This window comes from Nothobranchius furzeri, chromosome 5, assembly GCF_043380555.1.
Source record: "Nothobranchius furzeri strain GRZ-AD chromosome 5, NfurGRZ-RIMD1, whole genome shotgun sequence".
Classification (NCBI taxonomy): domain Eukaryota; kingdom Metazoa; phylum Chordata; class Actinopteri; order Cyprinodontiformes; family Nothobranchiidae; genus Nothobranchius; species Nothobranchius furzeri.
In genome coordinates, this window is record NC_091745.1 from 27,568,724 (window position 1) to 27,584,705 (window position 15,982).

Below are 15,982 nucleotides of genomic sequence, written 5' to 3' on the forward strand. Positions count from 1 at the left end.
AGAGGCAGGCCGGTAAATTTAACAAAATTAAATAAAAATATCCAAAATAAAACACTGCGATTGATAAATTTGATCCTTTCTGTGAATCTAAACAGACTAGAGAGATGAAAATTAACAAAGACACAAACACACACACACACACACACACACACACACTCCTGTGGAGCAGCGTTTCATCATTTCAAATGCCGTTTTTACAGCAACAGACGGATTTAATAAATATGAATACAAACAAATATGTTTATTCAAAGGTAACTATACAAAAGTATTGTACATAACCACAAACACCAGGTTATTTACGTAATCATTTAGAACAGAACTGGCCTACAAAACAGCAAATCAGCGCAGTTTCTGATATCAACAAGCAGGGCAAACTAGTTTTACACACACACACACACACACACACACACACACACACACACACACACACACACACACACACACACACACACACACACACACACACACACACACACACAAAGCAATGGCATGGGGGTGGGTGGCGTGGTAAAATGGTAAATGGCCTGTATTTGATATAGCGCCTTTTAGAGTCCTGGAACCCGCCAAGGCGCTTTACAACACAATCAGTCATTCACCCATTCACACACACATTCACACACTGGTGGTGATGAGCTACGATGTAGCCACAGCTGCCCTGACAGAGGCGAGGCTGCCAAGCACTGGCACCACCGGTCCCTCCGACCACCACCAGCAGGCAACGTGGGTTAAGTGTCTTGTCCAAGGACACAACGACAGCGACAGACTGAGCGGGACTCGAACCTGCAACCTCCTTGCCTCATGTGAACAGAGGATTAAGTGATCCACGGTGCTTTGAAGGTGGTGTGTTACAGGTGTTATGGTCCTACAACCCCCCAAGGCCCCTCACAAGACAATCAGTCAGTCACACACAGTCACACGCTGGTCATGATGAGCTATAGTGTAGCCACAGCTGTCTTGGGTCACACAGACAAAATTGAGACTGCCAAACACTGGCGCCACTGGTCCCTCTGAACACCATCAGCAGGCAAGGCGGGTTAAGTGTCTTGCATAAGGACACAACAGCAGCGTTATCTGGTGGGAGCCGAGATCAAACCTGCAACCCTTCGATTGTAAGCCGTTCTCTGGGAGGGGGGGGCACCGGTGTGTCTGTTTTAGGAACTAGAAGTGAGTCATATCAGAGTTGAGCTTCAGAGGGCAGGCTTTAGTCTTATTTCCTGATATTTGGACATCTTGTCTCTGATGGGATAACAGCAACACGAGTCTACCATTGACCAAATTTGCTCTGCAGCGCTGATGTTTTATCTCCACCAATAACATAACCCTGAAGGAGTTCTGCCGTGTGGTGGAGTGGCGAATGATAATGTTTAGCTTCAACTAACCAAGGTGCTCTCTGCGGTCGGTTGGACGCTAAGCAAATAACAGACTTTCCCGTCGTGAGTCAAGATGGGTGAGTACATGAATGTGAAGTGACAGTGTGACGCAGATCTGATGTGGAATTTCTAAATCTAGAGTTTCACCGTCTACTTTCTATTAGAAACTAATGCAGGAGGTAGGTGTAGGAGACTATTTTCATGTTTAGCCTGCATGAAAAACTCACAGTGACTGATTATAATCAGAAATAATCATTAGGAAATGTTTTTTCAGTGAACAACACCTTTAAATACATGTTTTAACAAAGTTAGTACAATACCAATACCATAGGTCTGCATGATTTTCTTGAGTAAAATGGGGTTTGTTCATTCAGCCTGAAACCTAAATGTGCATTATTTGGACTCAAAAGACGTTTAGGCTAAAACTAAATAGAATTTGGCCTGGAAGCAAGGTTTTTTTGGTTTAATGTGTCAAAAAAGGTCTAATTTTAGCCAAAACTGATGAGTAAAATACTTTCTAATGAAGTTTCTGCTCATCCTGTTTGATACAATATTCAAGCATCCAGTCTGGCCTGTGTAAGGCCACAGGGCTCTGGAGTTTATCTCCACAGCTCATGAGTCAGAGATGGGGTTACACCTGGACAGGTGACCAGTCCATCACAGAGGCTCATGGAGACAAACGACCATTCATACTCACACTGGGGGATATTATATAGCGGGGGTCCTCTGCAAAATTTGTTCAAGAGCCCAAGTTTTTTTTCCAGCAGACACCATGACACCTTTTAAACTAATCAAGTTTGCGGATGACACCACCCTCATCGGGCTCATCTCTGACGATGATGAGTCCGCCTACAGGAGGGAGGTGGAACGGCTGGTGTACTGGTGCAGCAGCAACAACCTGGAGCTAAATGCTCAGAAGACAGTGGAGATGATTGTGGACTTCAGGAAAGTCACAGCCCCATCTCTCCCCCTCGTCCTGACGGACACCCCCGTCACCACTGTGGACTCCGTCCGCTTCCTCGGAACCACCATCACGCATGACCTTAGGTGGGAGCCATCCATCAGCTCCCTGATCAAAAAGGCCCAGCAGAGGATGTACTTTCTGCGGCAGTTGAAAAAGGCCAAGCTGCCGACCCAGATGATGGTGCAGTTTTACACGGCCATCATTGAGTCCATCCTCACCTCCTCCATCGCTGTGTGGTACGCTGGAGCCACGGTGAGGGACAAACATAGACTGCAGCGCATTGTGCGCTCTGCTGAGAAGGTGATTGGCTGCAGCCTTCCATCTCTCCATGACCTGTACGCCTCCAGAACTCGGGGGCGTGCAGGTCGGATAGCAGCTGACCCTTCGCACCCGGGTCACAGACTTTTTGAGCCGCTTCCCTCAGGGAGGAGGTTACGGTCCATCCGGACCAGAACCTCTCGCCATAAGAACAGCTTCTTTCCATCTGCCGTTAGACTTGTGAACAGATTATAAACACACAACCATGCTGGTCTTCGGTACTTGACATAACGTCACATTATCGGCCATGTTACCTCTACCTGCCATTTTTATAGCAAAGTTTTATGCTACTTTATTATATTTTATTCTACTTTATTCTACTTTATTCTATTTTTTAATTATATTATTCATGTTATATGTAGCACGTTAGTACCGAAGCAAGTTCCTAGTTTGTGAATTGTTTGTTCACTGACAATGGCAATAAACCTTTTCTGATTCTGATTCTGATTCTGAAGAAGGCCAAACGCTCTTCTAATATAAAGTTCAAGTATTATTATCTTAGTTTATTAACATTGAAATGGCTTTGTTTTCCATCTAAACTGTTTGAATGTAATGTGTTTGGAGAATGTAAACTAATATTGATGTTTGGGAAATTAATTTTGCTGCTAAACTCCAACGTCCCCCAGTTAGGGCCCAAAGAGTTGGGGGGCCGGGTGGAAAACTCTGGCGGCCTGGATTTGGCCCAAGGGCTGCGATTGAGGTTCACTGGTTTAGAGTCTCAGATAGCTGATCTAGCGCGCATGTTTTAGGTTTGTGAGAAACTGGAAAACACACACACACACACACACACACACACACACCAGCTGGGAGTGTAGGTGTGAGGTGAAGCCCTTCAAATCTAAACATTCTTGAGCCTTTAAGTGTTTTTCTTTGCATGTGAAACACTTTATCAGTCATGTCACCTGCAAACTTCCCCAAACGATCAAAAGTGTAATACTGAGTCGTTTCTCAGGATGATCTGAAGAATTGTGTAACATGATAAATGTTTTTATCTAAATCTCAAATTCCTCAAAGAGGAAGGTCAGTTCATTTTTAAACATAAGGGCCAGTCAAATAAACGCATGTAGGGTGCTGTAACCAACTTTTGTTGAATAATTCTCTTCGTGTTAGAAAGTGGAAGCGATGAAACTGTTGAATCTGGGACAACATATAGGACAGTTTAAGTTTAGTCCCGAAGCCGGAACGTGTAGACCGGTGGGATAAAAGCAGGAGAAACAGAAACACGTGCTGGAATCATCTATGGACAAAGAGCTTGAATCGGCTTTAGAAGAAACGTCGAAGCACATAGGACCCGAGTTTAAAGAAGAGGTGATTTAGGACAAGCCTTTAAAAATAAGAAATGTAAATGTGTGAGTGCAGCCTCACAGCTAGAGCCAATTTGGGCAAGACAGTCTCCTACCGTGGTTCGATGCCTTTGTGTGGACCGGTGTGTAATGATTCTTCGAGCTTCTGACCGGCGTCTCGTCCTTCGGAGACCCATCAATGGCCGCCATGTTTTCATGTTCATATTGGGATATCGGAACTGGTCCTTGTTGCCTCAGGATGTCGGCCAGCGCTCTGAAAGGAAATCACACAAAAGGTGAAAAAATCAGATGAAGACACGCTTATTTTAGGCTAGTTTCAATGCTGGCTTCAACCTTGAAATGCCACAGTCACACATGCATCATTTTATCTTAGAGGAAATAAAAGGGCAACACAAGTGTGTCAATGTCAACCCAACGCAAACACCCAGTCCACTCTTCCCTCACTTGGTGACTTTGGGAGATCTGCGATGTATTAATAGCAGTTCCCTTCCAGAATGAGGACACTTTAGCTGTTTCTGTTTTGCAGACAGAGACGACCTGATTTCATCTTGTCCTAGTTGACTATCTGGCCGTGGTGTGCAACCTCCCCACTCAAACATCTTCATAAGAAATCACAACAAATGATACACGGAGCCTCAAAAGAACCTTTGATTGGTCTTAATCTGCAGGAGCCTTTAGTTCAGGATCAAGTTTTGATTTTAATGTTGACCAAAAGTTTTCAGCACCAATTACCTGAATATGGCAGCATTGTTTAACAATGAAATGCCCAGGCATCAGTTAATGCTCTTATTTTGACAAGCCTCACAAAAGCATTTCCTGTGTGTTTTCAGCAGAAAATATACAATTTCAGTGTATTTTCCTAAATCTTATTATATAATCAAAGGTTGATCATGCTTGTGAAAATCTGATACCATGACAAGGTAACATATTTCATTTATGAAATCGTTGTAAATGTGTTTTCATTGTATTTCAGTTAATATTTCAAGTTTGTCATCAATCAACTATTTGATTTACACACTAAAATGTTAATATTCAATTGTTTGACTGCATGTTTTTATTCATTTATGGTAAAACTGGTTGTGTTATAGAATGAGGTAACATTATTTTACAATGAATAGTATTGTAAAGATAATAATAGTGTTTCACTTTTTCTAGAAACATCTGCATATTTCTGAAAGTGTGTTTAGTTTAGGTGTTAGTTGTCCCAGTTGAGCTCAGATCTAGGTTTAATGTGATGCCGTTTAAAATGTGCTCCAGGTCAAGGGGCTAGGGTTTCTGCTGACTGTTAGTGCTAACTGTTTCTGTAGGATAGGTTAGCAACCATAAACTAAAACACTAAACTACAGAAAACTCGTTTAAAATTGTAGACCGAAGCACTTTTAGTTTGGCTCTTTGAACAAAATGTGTTTCTGAATTCAAAACTTCTAGGATCTCTATTTCCACAAAGCGGTTGGAGAAAGTTGTTTTCAGTTGAATCGCAGCAGCGTGAACCTGAGAAGCCTCTCATCATGGCCATTTCTGAGCTGCAATCAGAGAACAAAAGCATGCTCCTCACCACCTGGCAGGCATAAATTGCCTCTCAGTTTGCTCTGCAGAAAGTGATCAATACGGCCCGTTTGAATCACACGCTCACTCACATGTCTTGTGTTTCAGTGAAGGTCACAGACCAAACAGAGGTCTGACAGCAGCTCCGCATTCTGCTCACACACCTCCTCCCCCACAAGTCAGGCACAGAGGTGGGAGGCCACATCACTTTAGCAAAGCACCGGAAATTAACAGAGACGCTCCCACTTTTCAGGAGCAGACCCCAGCTAGCTGTAAAGATAATCCAGATCCTTTCAGGAGGAACGTCTGCCACCAGCCATTTTTCCAGCTGCCATCAGACATGCGACAGAGGGTCAGTGTAAAAATTCAAATAATTAAAGTAGAGAAACAAACAAATGGAAATTCAGTCTAAAGTTTCGCTGATGCCCATTTACATGACTCTATGGTCTTGTTGACTTTGAGGAACTTCACTTTTTCCTCACTTTTCAGCAGAAACATCTAAACATTTTTAAACAAATACGGAATCCCCCGAGTAAAGCCGGCCCACTAAAGGAACTCACATCAATCCTGGAATTTAAACATTTTCTGCTTTTGTTTTCTGAGAAAGAAATGAGTGATGTCTGACGTTTTCAGAGCAGCAGGCAGTGCATCTCAGGACTGCAGCATAACAACGCCTGATTATCATCACATCATTAAGTCAACTTCTTGGCTCCGGCTGAGAAGCAAACCATCCTCCGCTGCTTTGTCCAAAACTCCAGTGACTCATGAATAAGAGCCCTGACTAGATGACTAATCATTTATTTATTTTTTACCATCGAAGGAGAAGCTTGTCATTCTCTTCAGACCTCTTTATCACTATTTAATACCCGATGAGCCTGAATCAGCTGCAGCTTTTGAAAGTCCAGATTTAGACATCCACCAGTAAACAAGCAGCCATGTTTCTGATAAAAACTGTAGTTGTTATCAGCGCTCCTGTCTTGGAAGGAGTGTGGTGGAAAAAGTTGCTGGGCCTTCATTCATTATTTTTTCACAGTTGGTCACCCCGAGCCTGGTCTCCAGTGAGACCTGTGTTGATTTTATTTGTTTGTTTCTGACTTTCAGGGTGGAGGATTTAATGACTCTCAGGAGAACCAACTGAGCAATCAGCCAGCAGACCAAAACAAAAAGACAAAAGTAAAATACTTAAAGGCCGGATTTGGTCATTCTGCGCTGCTGTAGAAACATTTCTATTCTGTAAACAACCACAGGCTGTTTTATATTGAACTAATAGGAAGTTTTTTTTTATTTGATCAAGTGATAGTGTCCTAGTATAGGGAACGTTTGTTTTTATCTCTAACCCATGTCACTTTTAACCCTCTCAGGCTCAAAAAAAGTTTTGATAAAAGGACGAACAACTAAGTCCTTCAGCTGTACTCTGAGTTTAAAAAAATGCTCATGAAACACGTTTGTGGAGTAACCAGGTAGGTAGGTTGTAACGTTGCGGGGGGGGGGGGGGGGGGGGGGGGGGTACTGGATAACAGCAACGGGACTCCACCACTAACTTTCAACATGGATTTTTTTATCTCCACAAATAACACAGGCCTGGAGGAGTTCTGTGGTGAAGTTGCTAAAGCTAACGCTTAGCTTAAACTAGCCAAGGCATCCAATAAAGATTCCATGATGCCAAACCAACAACGGCCTTACCTGTCCTGAGTCAAGATGGGTGAGTCCATGAACGTTCAGTGACAGTGTGACATGCAGGATTTTCAAATCCTAGAGTTTTCCCGTCTGTTTTCTATCACACTTACATTTATAAGTACACACGACCTAAAGGCAAGTTACTATTACTGAGACAAACTAGTACGATGTACAAGAAATCGTGCTTAGTTTAGTACAGCTTAAGTATGTACAACTCAGAAAAACTCGTTCAGTAAACAAATTTCCAAGTACTTTGTACTGGTTTGACTTAGTTAAAATGACTTGTAATTAAGTTTATTTTACTTGTTCATTACTAGTAGCTCCTACGCATATCACCCAGTCCCATGCACATATTATTTTAGGTGCAATCGGTTTGCAGGCTTTTTTCAAGAAAGCGGAACTAATCAGATTTAACAGTGCAGAAGCTGATGCAGGAGGTAGGTGTAGGAGACTGTTTTATGTTCAACCTAGATGAAAAACTCAGAGTCGCTAATTATAATCAGAGATAATCAATTAAAATGTTTTCTTTTTGTGTGAACTACATTTTAAATTTAAGAAAACCACACACATGATGAAAGGGTCAAAGGACATTTACATCCAATATATCAAAAGAAGTAAAGAAGAATAAAGAATGCAGATATAGTTCACAAATTTAAAATGAAATGGATAGAGGTCTGGTTTCTACATCTTCTCGTGACTGAGTCTCTTCACAGAAAAGACCAAAACCATAAAAATGAAACTTTTATTGCAGAGTTAAGTTGAACTATTCTGTGTTTGTGGGTTTGTTGGTCACTTCTTTCTTTAGTTACTTGTGTTTTATCTTTTATTTTGTTTATTACCTCCTGTTATTTCCTGTCATTAGAGGACAGTGATCTTTTGCAGCAGGAAGGTTGGAGGTTCAAATCCCTGCTACGGCCCCTCTGAGGCATGTTCTCGTATGAGTATTTACCACATGCTCTAGTTTCCACCCCAGACCAAAAGCATGCATGTAAGGTCCAGGGGCGGCGTTAGGCCCGGCTTCTTGGACTCAAGCCCCGAATGTTTCATGAAAAGCCCCGGATCTAAAACGTGGAAGTAACATGCAGTACCAAAGTCCAACAGAGAGGGAGCAGCTGGCAGTAGTTGTATACAGCCTGCCTGAGCCTCCACCACTGAAGAAGAAGCCCTTCAGCAGCCGGCTTCTTCTACAGTCTCTGCCTGAAACGCATGAGTGAAGATGGACATAAGGACGTTTTTTAGACCAAAAGTACAACGACAGAACCCCAGCTTTGATGAGACTGTTGTTGACTCAGGTTTGTGAGTCTTATTTGAAAATATTTGTTGTGCTGCTGGTTTGCCTAAAGTTAGCTTACTATCAGGTAACGTGGTTGGAGAAAGAAAGGGAATATTTACTATCGTCTCACACTAAACACTAACAGGAACAATACTCTGCCCTGAATATGCTGAATGTGTAGCTTCAGATTAAAAACTATGTGGTACAAGACAAATATATATGATGTTGACTAGTGCATGTCGTGTGTGTGTGCGCGTGTGTGTGTTAAGCCCCGGATCTTCTTCATTCCTTAATCCGCCCCTGGTAAGGTACCTTGTAAGTTGAGTTGGATAAAAGCATGAAATGAATCAACGTGAGGTAGAACTGTGTCCCTCCACCAGGCAGTGATGCAGAAAGACACCACAACTGATTTCATTTCATGGTAGATACATAAAATCAAACGTTGATTTATGAGTACTACTCGTTAAACTTGACTTATAATTTAAATATTACTAAAGGATGAGTAATCCAGATACTGTTGTTATTGCTGAATGGACTTTTTTTTTTTCATTTGAACTTTCTAATCTAGAACATGTTCTGCTTTTCTTCTATTAAAGCTGGAATGGCAAATTTGGAAAACAAATTAGCTTAAAGAAATTGCCATGCCTCTTATTAACATTCTAACATAGTATAGCTATACATTTATTGAGAGTTAGGGCTGCATGGTGGCACAGTTGTTAGCACTGTTGCCTCGCAGCAAGAAGGTTGCAGGTTTGAAATCTTGCTGCAGTCCTTCTGCGTGGAGGTGCATGTTCTCCCCATGCATGCATGGGTTTCCTTCTGGGTATTCTGGTTCCCCCCGCAGACCACCACATGCCCCACAGGTAAAAACGTGTTTGTTGCTTTAGATAAAAGCATCTGCCAAATAAATAAACACAAACATAGATGAAAAAATGAAGCAGTTGCTTTCTTCTAAAAACACTTGCCAGTAATACAGTTCAGACTGAAAACAACTACTGGACCAACTCGTTGTCGGTCTCAACAAACTGCCACTTCAGCACTTCCCTGGGTCCTCCACTCATCACACACTCACATGTTTAGTAACAGAACACCACTGGTGTGAGAGGTTCTCTGCTCAATAAAACCTGAGAAGGAGAAACAGCCGGCTGCTACCACTTCTACTTTAGGACAAACTACCAGAGTCCCAAAAAGTAAATCACCGTATGAAGTCAACAAAAGACGTTTGAACCTAGGAAATGGCGACTGTGTTTACCAGTATCTCACTTCATCCTGAACTGTGGTTTCCAGTTCAGGCAGACGACACTGAAGGGAAGGGGTGAGTGGTATGTAACTGGGTTTGCATTAAAACCTGGAGCAAGTTTACAGAACAATCTGACAGCTTTAAGGCAAAAGACCGTTTAATCTTTCAAATCTACAAAGGTTCTGACATAATGTCCTACAATAATGTTTTCATAGACCTTTAAGGGTTTAATACATTGTTGATAAGGTGAAAAAATGTTTTTAACACACACACACACACACACACACACACACACACACACACACACACACACGCACATTTATATATTTTATTTTTTCAATAAATAAAACCTCATTTTGAAACCCTTATTTCACAATGTTTAGAAACTACTGTGCTTGAGTGACTAACACCACCACATTGGTTGGTTATAGCATCTCCTGTTGAAGCATGGGAACCAATCCACAGCAGTACCAGACTGGTGACCAGCATGAGGGGGAAGAGACAGCCATTGTGGCTCTGTATGGATCTCTGACAGGCTTCTGAGGCACCTGAGTAATGCAAAATAGACTTTGTTTTCTTTTGCTTTTGTTTTTCTTGATTGATTTGAGTAAATTTTATCAACTAATCTATCCAAAAATTCAGAACAAGATTGAATATCAAGAGGAAAATATTACACACATTTCTCTGCATTGGTCATTCTAAAACTGTAAAGTCTTTATCACCTGTCTCGTACTAAAGGTAACCAATCGGTCTTCCAACTAAATATGATTTGTTGTAAATAAGCAGTTAGAGCATAGAAATAAACCAAACACAAATGCCCTTAAATTACTTGTGTCAGATGTTTTATTTATTTATTTGTTTTTCACGTGTTATGAATTCATACAACGTTGGGTGGCTAAAAGATTTGCCTTTGATGTATTCCAAACAGCCCAACATCACAGCCGGTGCAGACCTCAGGCTGTCTTTTAATGTTTTGTTCAATTGAGAGACCATCTCTGATGAAAAGATAGAGTCGATCTATGACGGACCACTCCCAACAGGAGCCTCTCTCACAATGGTTCTCAGTGGCACTTGGTTTATTCCTCCAAGGCTCAATAGGAAATAAAATACCACAGCCCCTCCCCCACTCAAAGAATAACTCAGAAGGGATGTGGAGAGTGAAAGGAGTTATCTTGACATTTTTTGTAAAGAGGAGCTCTGGGAGGGAGGATGGCATGTGTGAAAAGGTCATGAGATGGACTAAATTATAGATCTGCTTGGTTCACAACAGTAGTCATTGTTTTATGAATAAGGAATTATTCATCAAATGTATGAATAAAATGTGAACAATTTTTATCTGGTTAACAGAAAAATATTCTATTTTGCAAGTTTTACACATGCATCTTCAATGCCCCGAGTGGATCTACTAATCCTTTCATTTTCTATACCTGCTTACAGGGTCACGGGGATGCTGGTGCCCATCTTCAGCTGTCTCTAGACAAACAGGCGGGGCACACCCTGGACATCGCAGGGCAACACAGAGACACAAAGGACAAACAACCATGCACACACACACACACACACACACACACACACACACACACACACACACACACACACACACACACACACGCACACACACACACACACACACTCACTCACACACACACACACACACACACACACACACACACACACACACACACACACACACACACACACACACACACACACACACACACACACACACACACACACACACACACACACACACACACACACACTCACAGGGACAGTTTAGACAGACCAGTCATGGTTCTGCACTGGTTATGAGGATGAGGGGAGTCTTACCTGTGAACGTTCATCTCCTGGGGGGGCTTCGTGGCCTTATCATAGGCAACTTTGACAGAAATCCCAATGGTGATGATGAGCGCGATGACCCCGCAGGTGATGTACACCGTGGTGTTGGTCTGGTCCAGCGCCGGATCGTACAGGTCCCCCGTGGGCGCTGGTGAGGGGGGCTGGGTCTTGATCCAGTCCGGGGTGATGTAGTTGGTGCAGGTCTTCTGCTCCACGCGCTTCCCGCGGTCCGCGCAGCAGAAACGCAGGAAGCAGCTGCCGCAGCAGAAGCGGTGGAGCGTGTTGTTGCAGGCGAACTCTTTGTCGTACTGACCGCTCACGTCGTAGTAGCCCAAGCAGGTATCGTGCTGCCCTACCGAGGGAGCCTGGACCTGGGTGTTCTCCACCGGGACGGGGGCGGGAACCGCGGTGGTGCTTCCGTTGACCTCCTTCACCTTTGGGTTCTTCCTCGGAGGAATTTTGCTCTTCTTGTTGGGGGTGACAGCGCATAAGACATTTAACGGGTCTAAGTAAATCAAAAGCAGCAGGAAGTGCTTCATCCCCATCATTTGCTGACCTCCACTCTCTTTGGGTTCTCTGGTTTTCTCTCGTCCACTTCTTACCGAGTGGCGCCTGCTGCGCTTCTCTTCATCTCAGACGCGCTGATCTGTGCCAAACGCTCGCTCAGGGACTTTGACCGGATGGTTTTGCCTTCACTGGATGCAGGATTCATTTTCCGGCTCGGAGCTGATCTAAAACACCGAGTGTAGTTTCATAAAAGTTTAGCTTTTTTTTTCTTTGATTTCGTCCGCGAAGACACAAAAATACTCAATGCGCTGAAAGGAAAATCTTTATTCTGTCTTCACAGCGATCTGCCGAGCTGAGTTTGGTCGAGGCTCTTCGTTTTACTGTGGAGAAAAAAAAGATTGGGTCGGTAAAATGCTCGGACTTTACGGTTTTTAGCACGCAGACACGAAACTGGAAACGAACATCACACTGCGAAAACTTTCAGCACCACGGACAGCTCCCGCGTGTGTCTGGGTGAAAAGCGACTTCAACTGCAAAAAGACACATTTGCTTCTTAATTTGTCCCAAAACTTGTACTTTTTTCTTATTCATTTTCAAAATAAACCAAGTATGTTAACGTAAAGAAATATTGACGGCTTTATTTTTGCCAAATGTCTTATTTTACGCACAAACTTTCATTCTTCCCAGCTTATCGTTAACTTAAACACGTTTCTGAGAAATAAACCCGAGCTGCGGTTTAAAGCTAAGAAAGCGAAGACAAGGAGGACTTACGGTGTTTGGAGTGGCCGGTGAGCTGCGTTGTCTCAGCCACTGAATCAAAGAGCTTCTGGAAGACAAGAGCCAAGACCTCTCTCCCTTGTCTCCGGCCCTCCTCCTCTCTCCAGCCATCCCCCACCCACCCTCCGCCCACGTCACCAGTTCAAGTACCCCCGTTAATTATCAAGCTCCATCTCTCCTCCCGGTTCTCTGGTCGTTTCCCTGCAGGCTTCACTCGATAACTCGCGGAGGTGGAGAAAACAGGGAAATAACAGCGGATTAGAAGTCATTTGTAAGAGAGGAGGCGTTCTGGTTGGTGTGCGCTCATGCAGCGGAGCAGTTTGTGTGTTTGGGAATGAATCAAGTGGACTTGGCCTGTGCCTGCAATGGTTGGAATCCTGGGACAAGATTGATGTAGAGAATAAAAACTCAATGAACAAAGTTAAAGCTATAAATATAAAAAGGTGAATTTCACAAAACTGCACACCAATCATTGTTGGGTTAAAAATGAAACCAAGTTGGAAAATGTTGGTAATCAGCAGGGCCAAGTGACTTACAGCCAACCTATTGGTGACTCATCATGGTCTGATTGTTAGTCTGATGCTGGATATTGGCTACATTTCGGAAGTTAAACCGACAGTCATGCTGTAAAGAATAAACATGTATTTGGCCAACAAAAAATACATAATACAATAAAAAATATGATAGCGGGTCTAAGTCTCTGGGCAATGCCATGTCAGAGGCCATGTTTCCTTCTACGGGTCTGCCACCACCCCACCAACCAGCCCCATCTTAACGGAATGGGTTACAAGATGAACTTCCAGTCTTAAAAAGAAAGAAAGAAAACAATCTTCATAGCACCTCTCAAGATAAAAATCACGAGGCGCTTCACAAAAAAATTAAAATATAAAAAAGATTTTAAAAATGATCAAAAACATGTTTAAAATAAGCAAACATAGACATTTGTGATTAAAAATGCAGAGAGAGAGAGAGAGAGAGAGAGAGAGAGAGAGAGAGAGAGAGAGAGAGAGAGAGAGAGAGAGAGAGAGAGAGAGAGAGAGTAGGAAAGAGCTAAACCAGTGAATCCTGGGGAAGATGTGGGGAGAGCAGAATAACGAGAGGATGGTGATGAAGGTCACAAGAAAGCCAACCTGAACAGGTGAGTTTTCAGCTGCTGTGTGATGGAGACCACTGCATCACTAATCTTTATATTGGAAAATCAAACTGTTTTCTAAATTGAACCCCTGGTAGAACATAACATTTTCTAAAAGTTGCATTAACGTTATAGCATTTAAGTTGATAAAACGGAGTGTCAGGATCAGGATTGGTACTTTCATTCGAAACCTGTCATTTCCAGCCTCACGCATGTCTACTGCCCTCTTGTGGAAGACCTTCAGATGACAAGTATCACTTTTTTATTTCTTTAGAAATAATTAAATAAATAAAACGTAGCAGATTGTTTTTTGGTCATTATTTTAGCGTTAGCCAATTAAATTGTTTAGTTTAAGTAACTAGATTTTCAATCTTAGTTCATAGCGTTACCTAAATTAAAATGTTTCTACAATAAAGTTGGTAAGACTTTGTAAAGTTTAGAGTTAAGTTAGAGAATGTACTCTTTATTGGTTAGGGTTGGGGTTGTTTTGTTTTGTTATTTTTTTACCATTTTAATGAAAACCATGTTGTACGGCAAGTCATCAGTACATTTAAAGGTGCAGAATGAGATTTTCTGGAACACTTTCTCCCATTTTCTAAATATTAATAAATACATAATTTAAGCAGGTTGTGAAAAAAAATTACAATTTAGTTTGCTTCTGAAATGTATTGTCTTGAAAATTTCTCATCCAACCAATGTGACTGTTCTGTTCTTCATGATCAGATCACAATCTATCCTTCACACAGCTCCTCTGAACGTCTTCTTTCATCCCGTTGTACACAACACCCTCTGTATCGGAGTCATACATGTGATGGATTTATTATTGGGAAACACAGCTCACGCTCAACTCTGTCAGCCGGCAAGACAGTTGCTCGTGCGTGTGTGTGAGCGTGTGTGTGCGCGCGCACGATTCCATGAGAATCAGAAAGAAGAATTTGGGTTGGGTTGCCGTCGGGGTTGGAGTGGAGGGCTGATATGAAGTGAGTGGGATGAGTTTGGTTCAGAGATGATTCTGGAAGTTTAGACCTCAGCAGATCAGCAGAGCTTGTATAATGCACACAGTAATGTAATGCTCATGCACGTTTGTGTCGTAAGCCGGTTTTGTACTGTTTTAGCAACCATCTGATTGTGAGACCTTGTGGGGGATGGGTGGGGTGGGAGTGTTTGAAGACAGGACAGCTTCAACAGCTTTTTCCAAGAACATAAATGAAACCATGAAGGGAAAGTGAATAACAGAACTAAAAACAAGTTCAAAAGTCAGATCTTCATGTTGTTATATTTTCTTGTGTATGTGAGTTACATAAATACAGGGTTTATATTGCAGATCTACCCTCAGAACAATATTCTAATTTCATCATAAAAGGTTCATGATTGGTTCAAATCGGTTTAATGTAGACATGTTCACGTGTTACTCTGGTTCCTGTTCCAATACCACCAATGCAATATTCAGTATGGGCTCAATGTTTGTGCAACACTGGATGAACATTAAGTATGTCCGTGTTCCTTATGCTGCATAGTTCTGGAAACCCAAGTTTTCTTCTTATTCGTTGTTTTTAGTGGTTGAACATTAAACTAGTAGCATATTGCCTTTGTGTGTTTACCTATAAAGTTCAGAGAAGATGAAGTTAGAGAATAATCTTATTATTTTTCTTCTTCCTTTTCTCTATTTGCTAAAGACAAAACAGAACCGGACAACAAATGCAACGTAATCTGCGAAATACCATTCATGTCGTCCAATAAAACAAACATGGGGAAACTGGGAGAACATTTGACACGAGGAGAAAAGAGCACCGAAAAGAGTGTGAGAAGGAAACAACAGAAAAACTCACAAGGACAAAAAATAACAATAATACATTAAATAAACAAAACAAAGCAGAGAAGCAAACCCTCAAGTCAGCCATTGCAGACCATTGTAAACGTAATAATCACATCATGGACTGGAATCATGGGAGGATTGTAAACACAGAAAGCAACGGGTTCAAATGTTGGATCAGGGAGGCGATAGAAATACCGAAGCAGGAACAGTGATATGAACC

General features: G+C 42.1%; 1 protein-coding gene across 3 annotated transcripts in view; it reads right to left on the bottom strand.

The window, feature by feature from the left end:
- The window catches only part of LOC107396886 (protein shisa-6), a 178,896-nt gene extending 165,959 nt beyond the window's left edge, over nucleotides 1-12,937 (bottom strand). For all 3 annotated transcript variants that reach the window (XM_070551514.1, XM_054734109.2, XM_054734107.2), the window contains exons 1-3: nucleotides 12,809-12,937; nucleotides 11,522-12,417; nucleotides 4,052-4,209 (exon numbers count right to left, since the gene is read on the bottom strand). In XM_070551514.1, coding sequence (XP_070407615.1) covers nucleotides 4,052-4,209; nucleotides 11,522-12,078 — 715 coding nt within the window. In that variant the 5' untranslated portion in view covers nucleotides 12,079-12,417; nucleotides 12,809-12,937. The remainder of the gene's footprint in view (nucleotides 1-4,051; nucleotides 4,210-11,521; nucleotides 12,418-12,808) is intronic.
- Nucleotides 12,938-15,982: the final 3,045 nt, after the last annotated feature.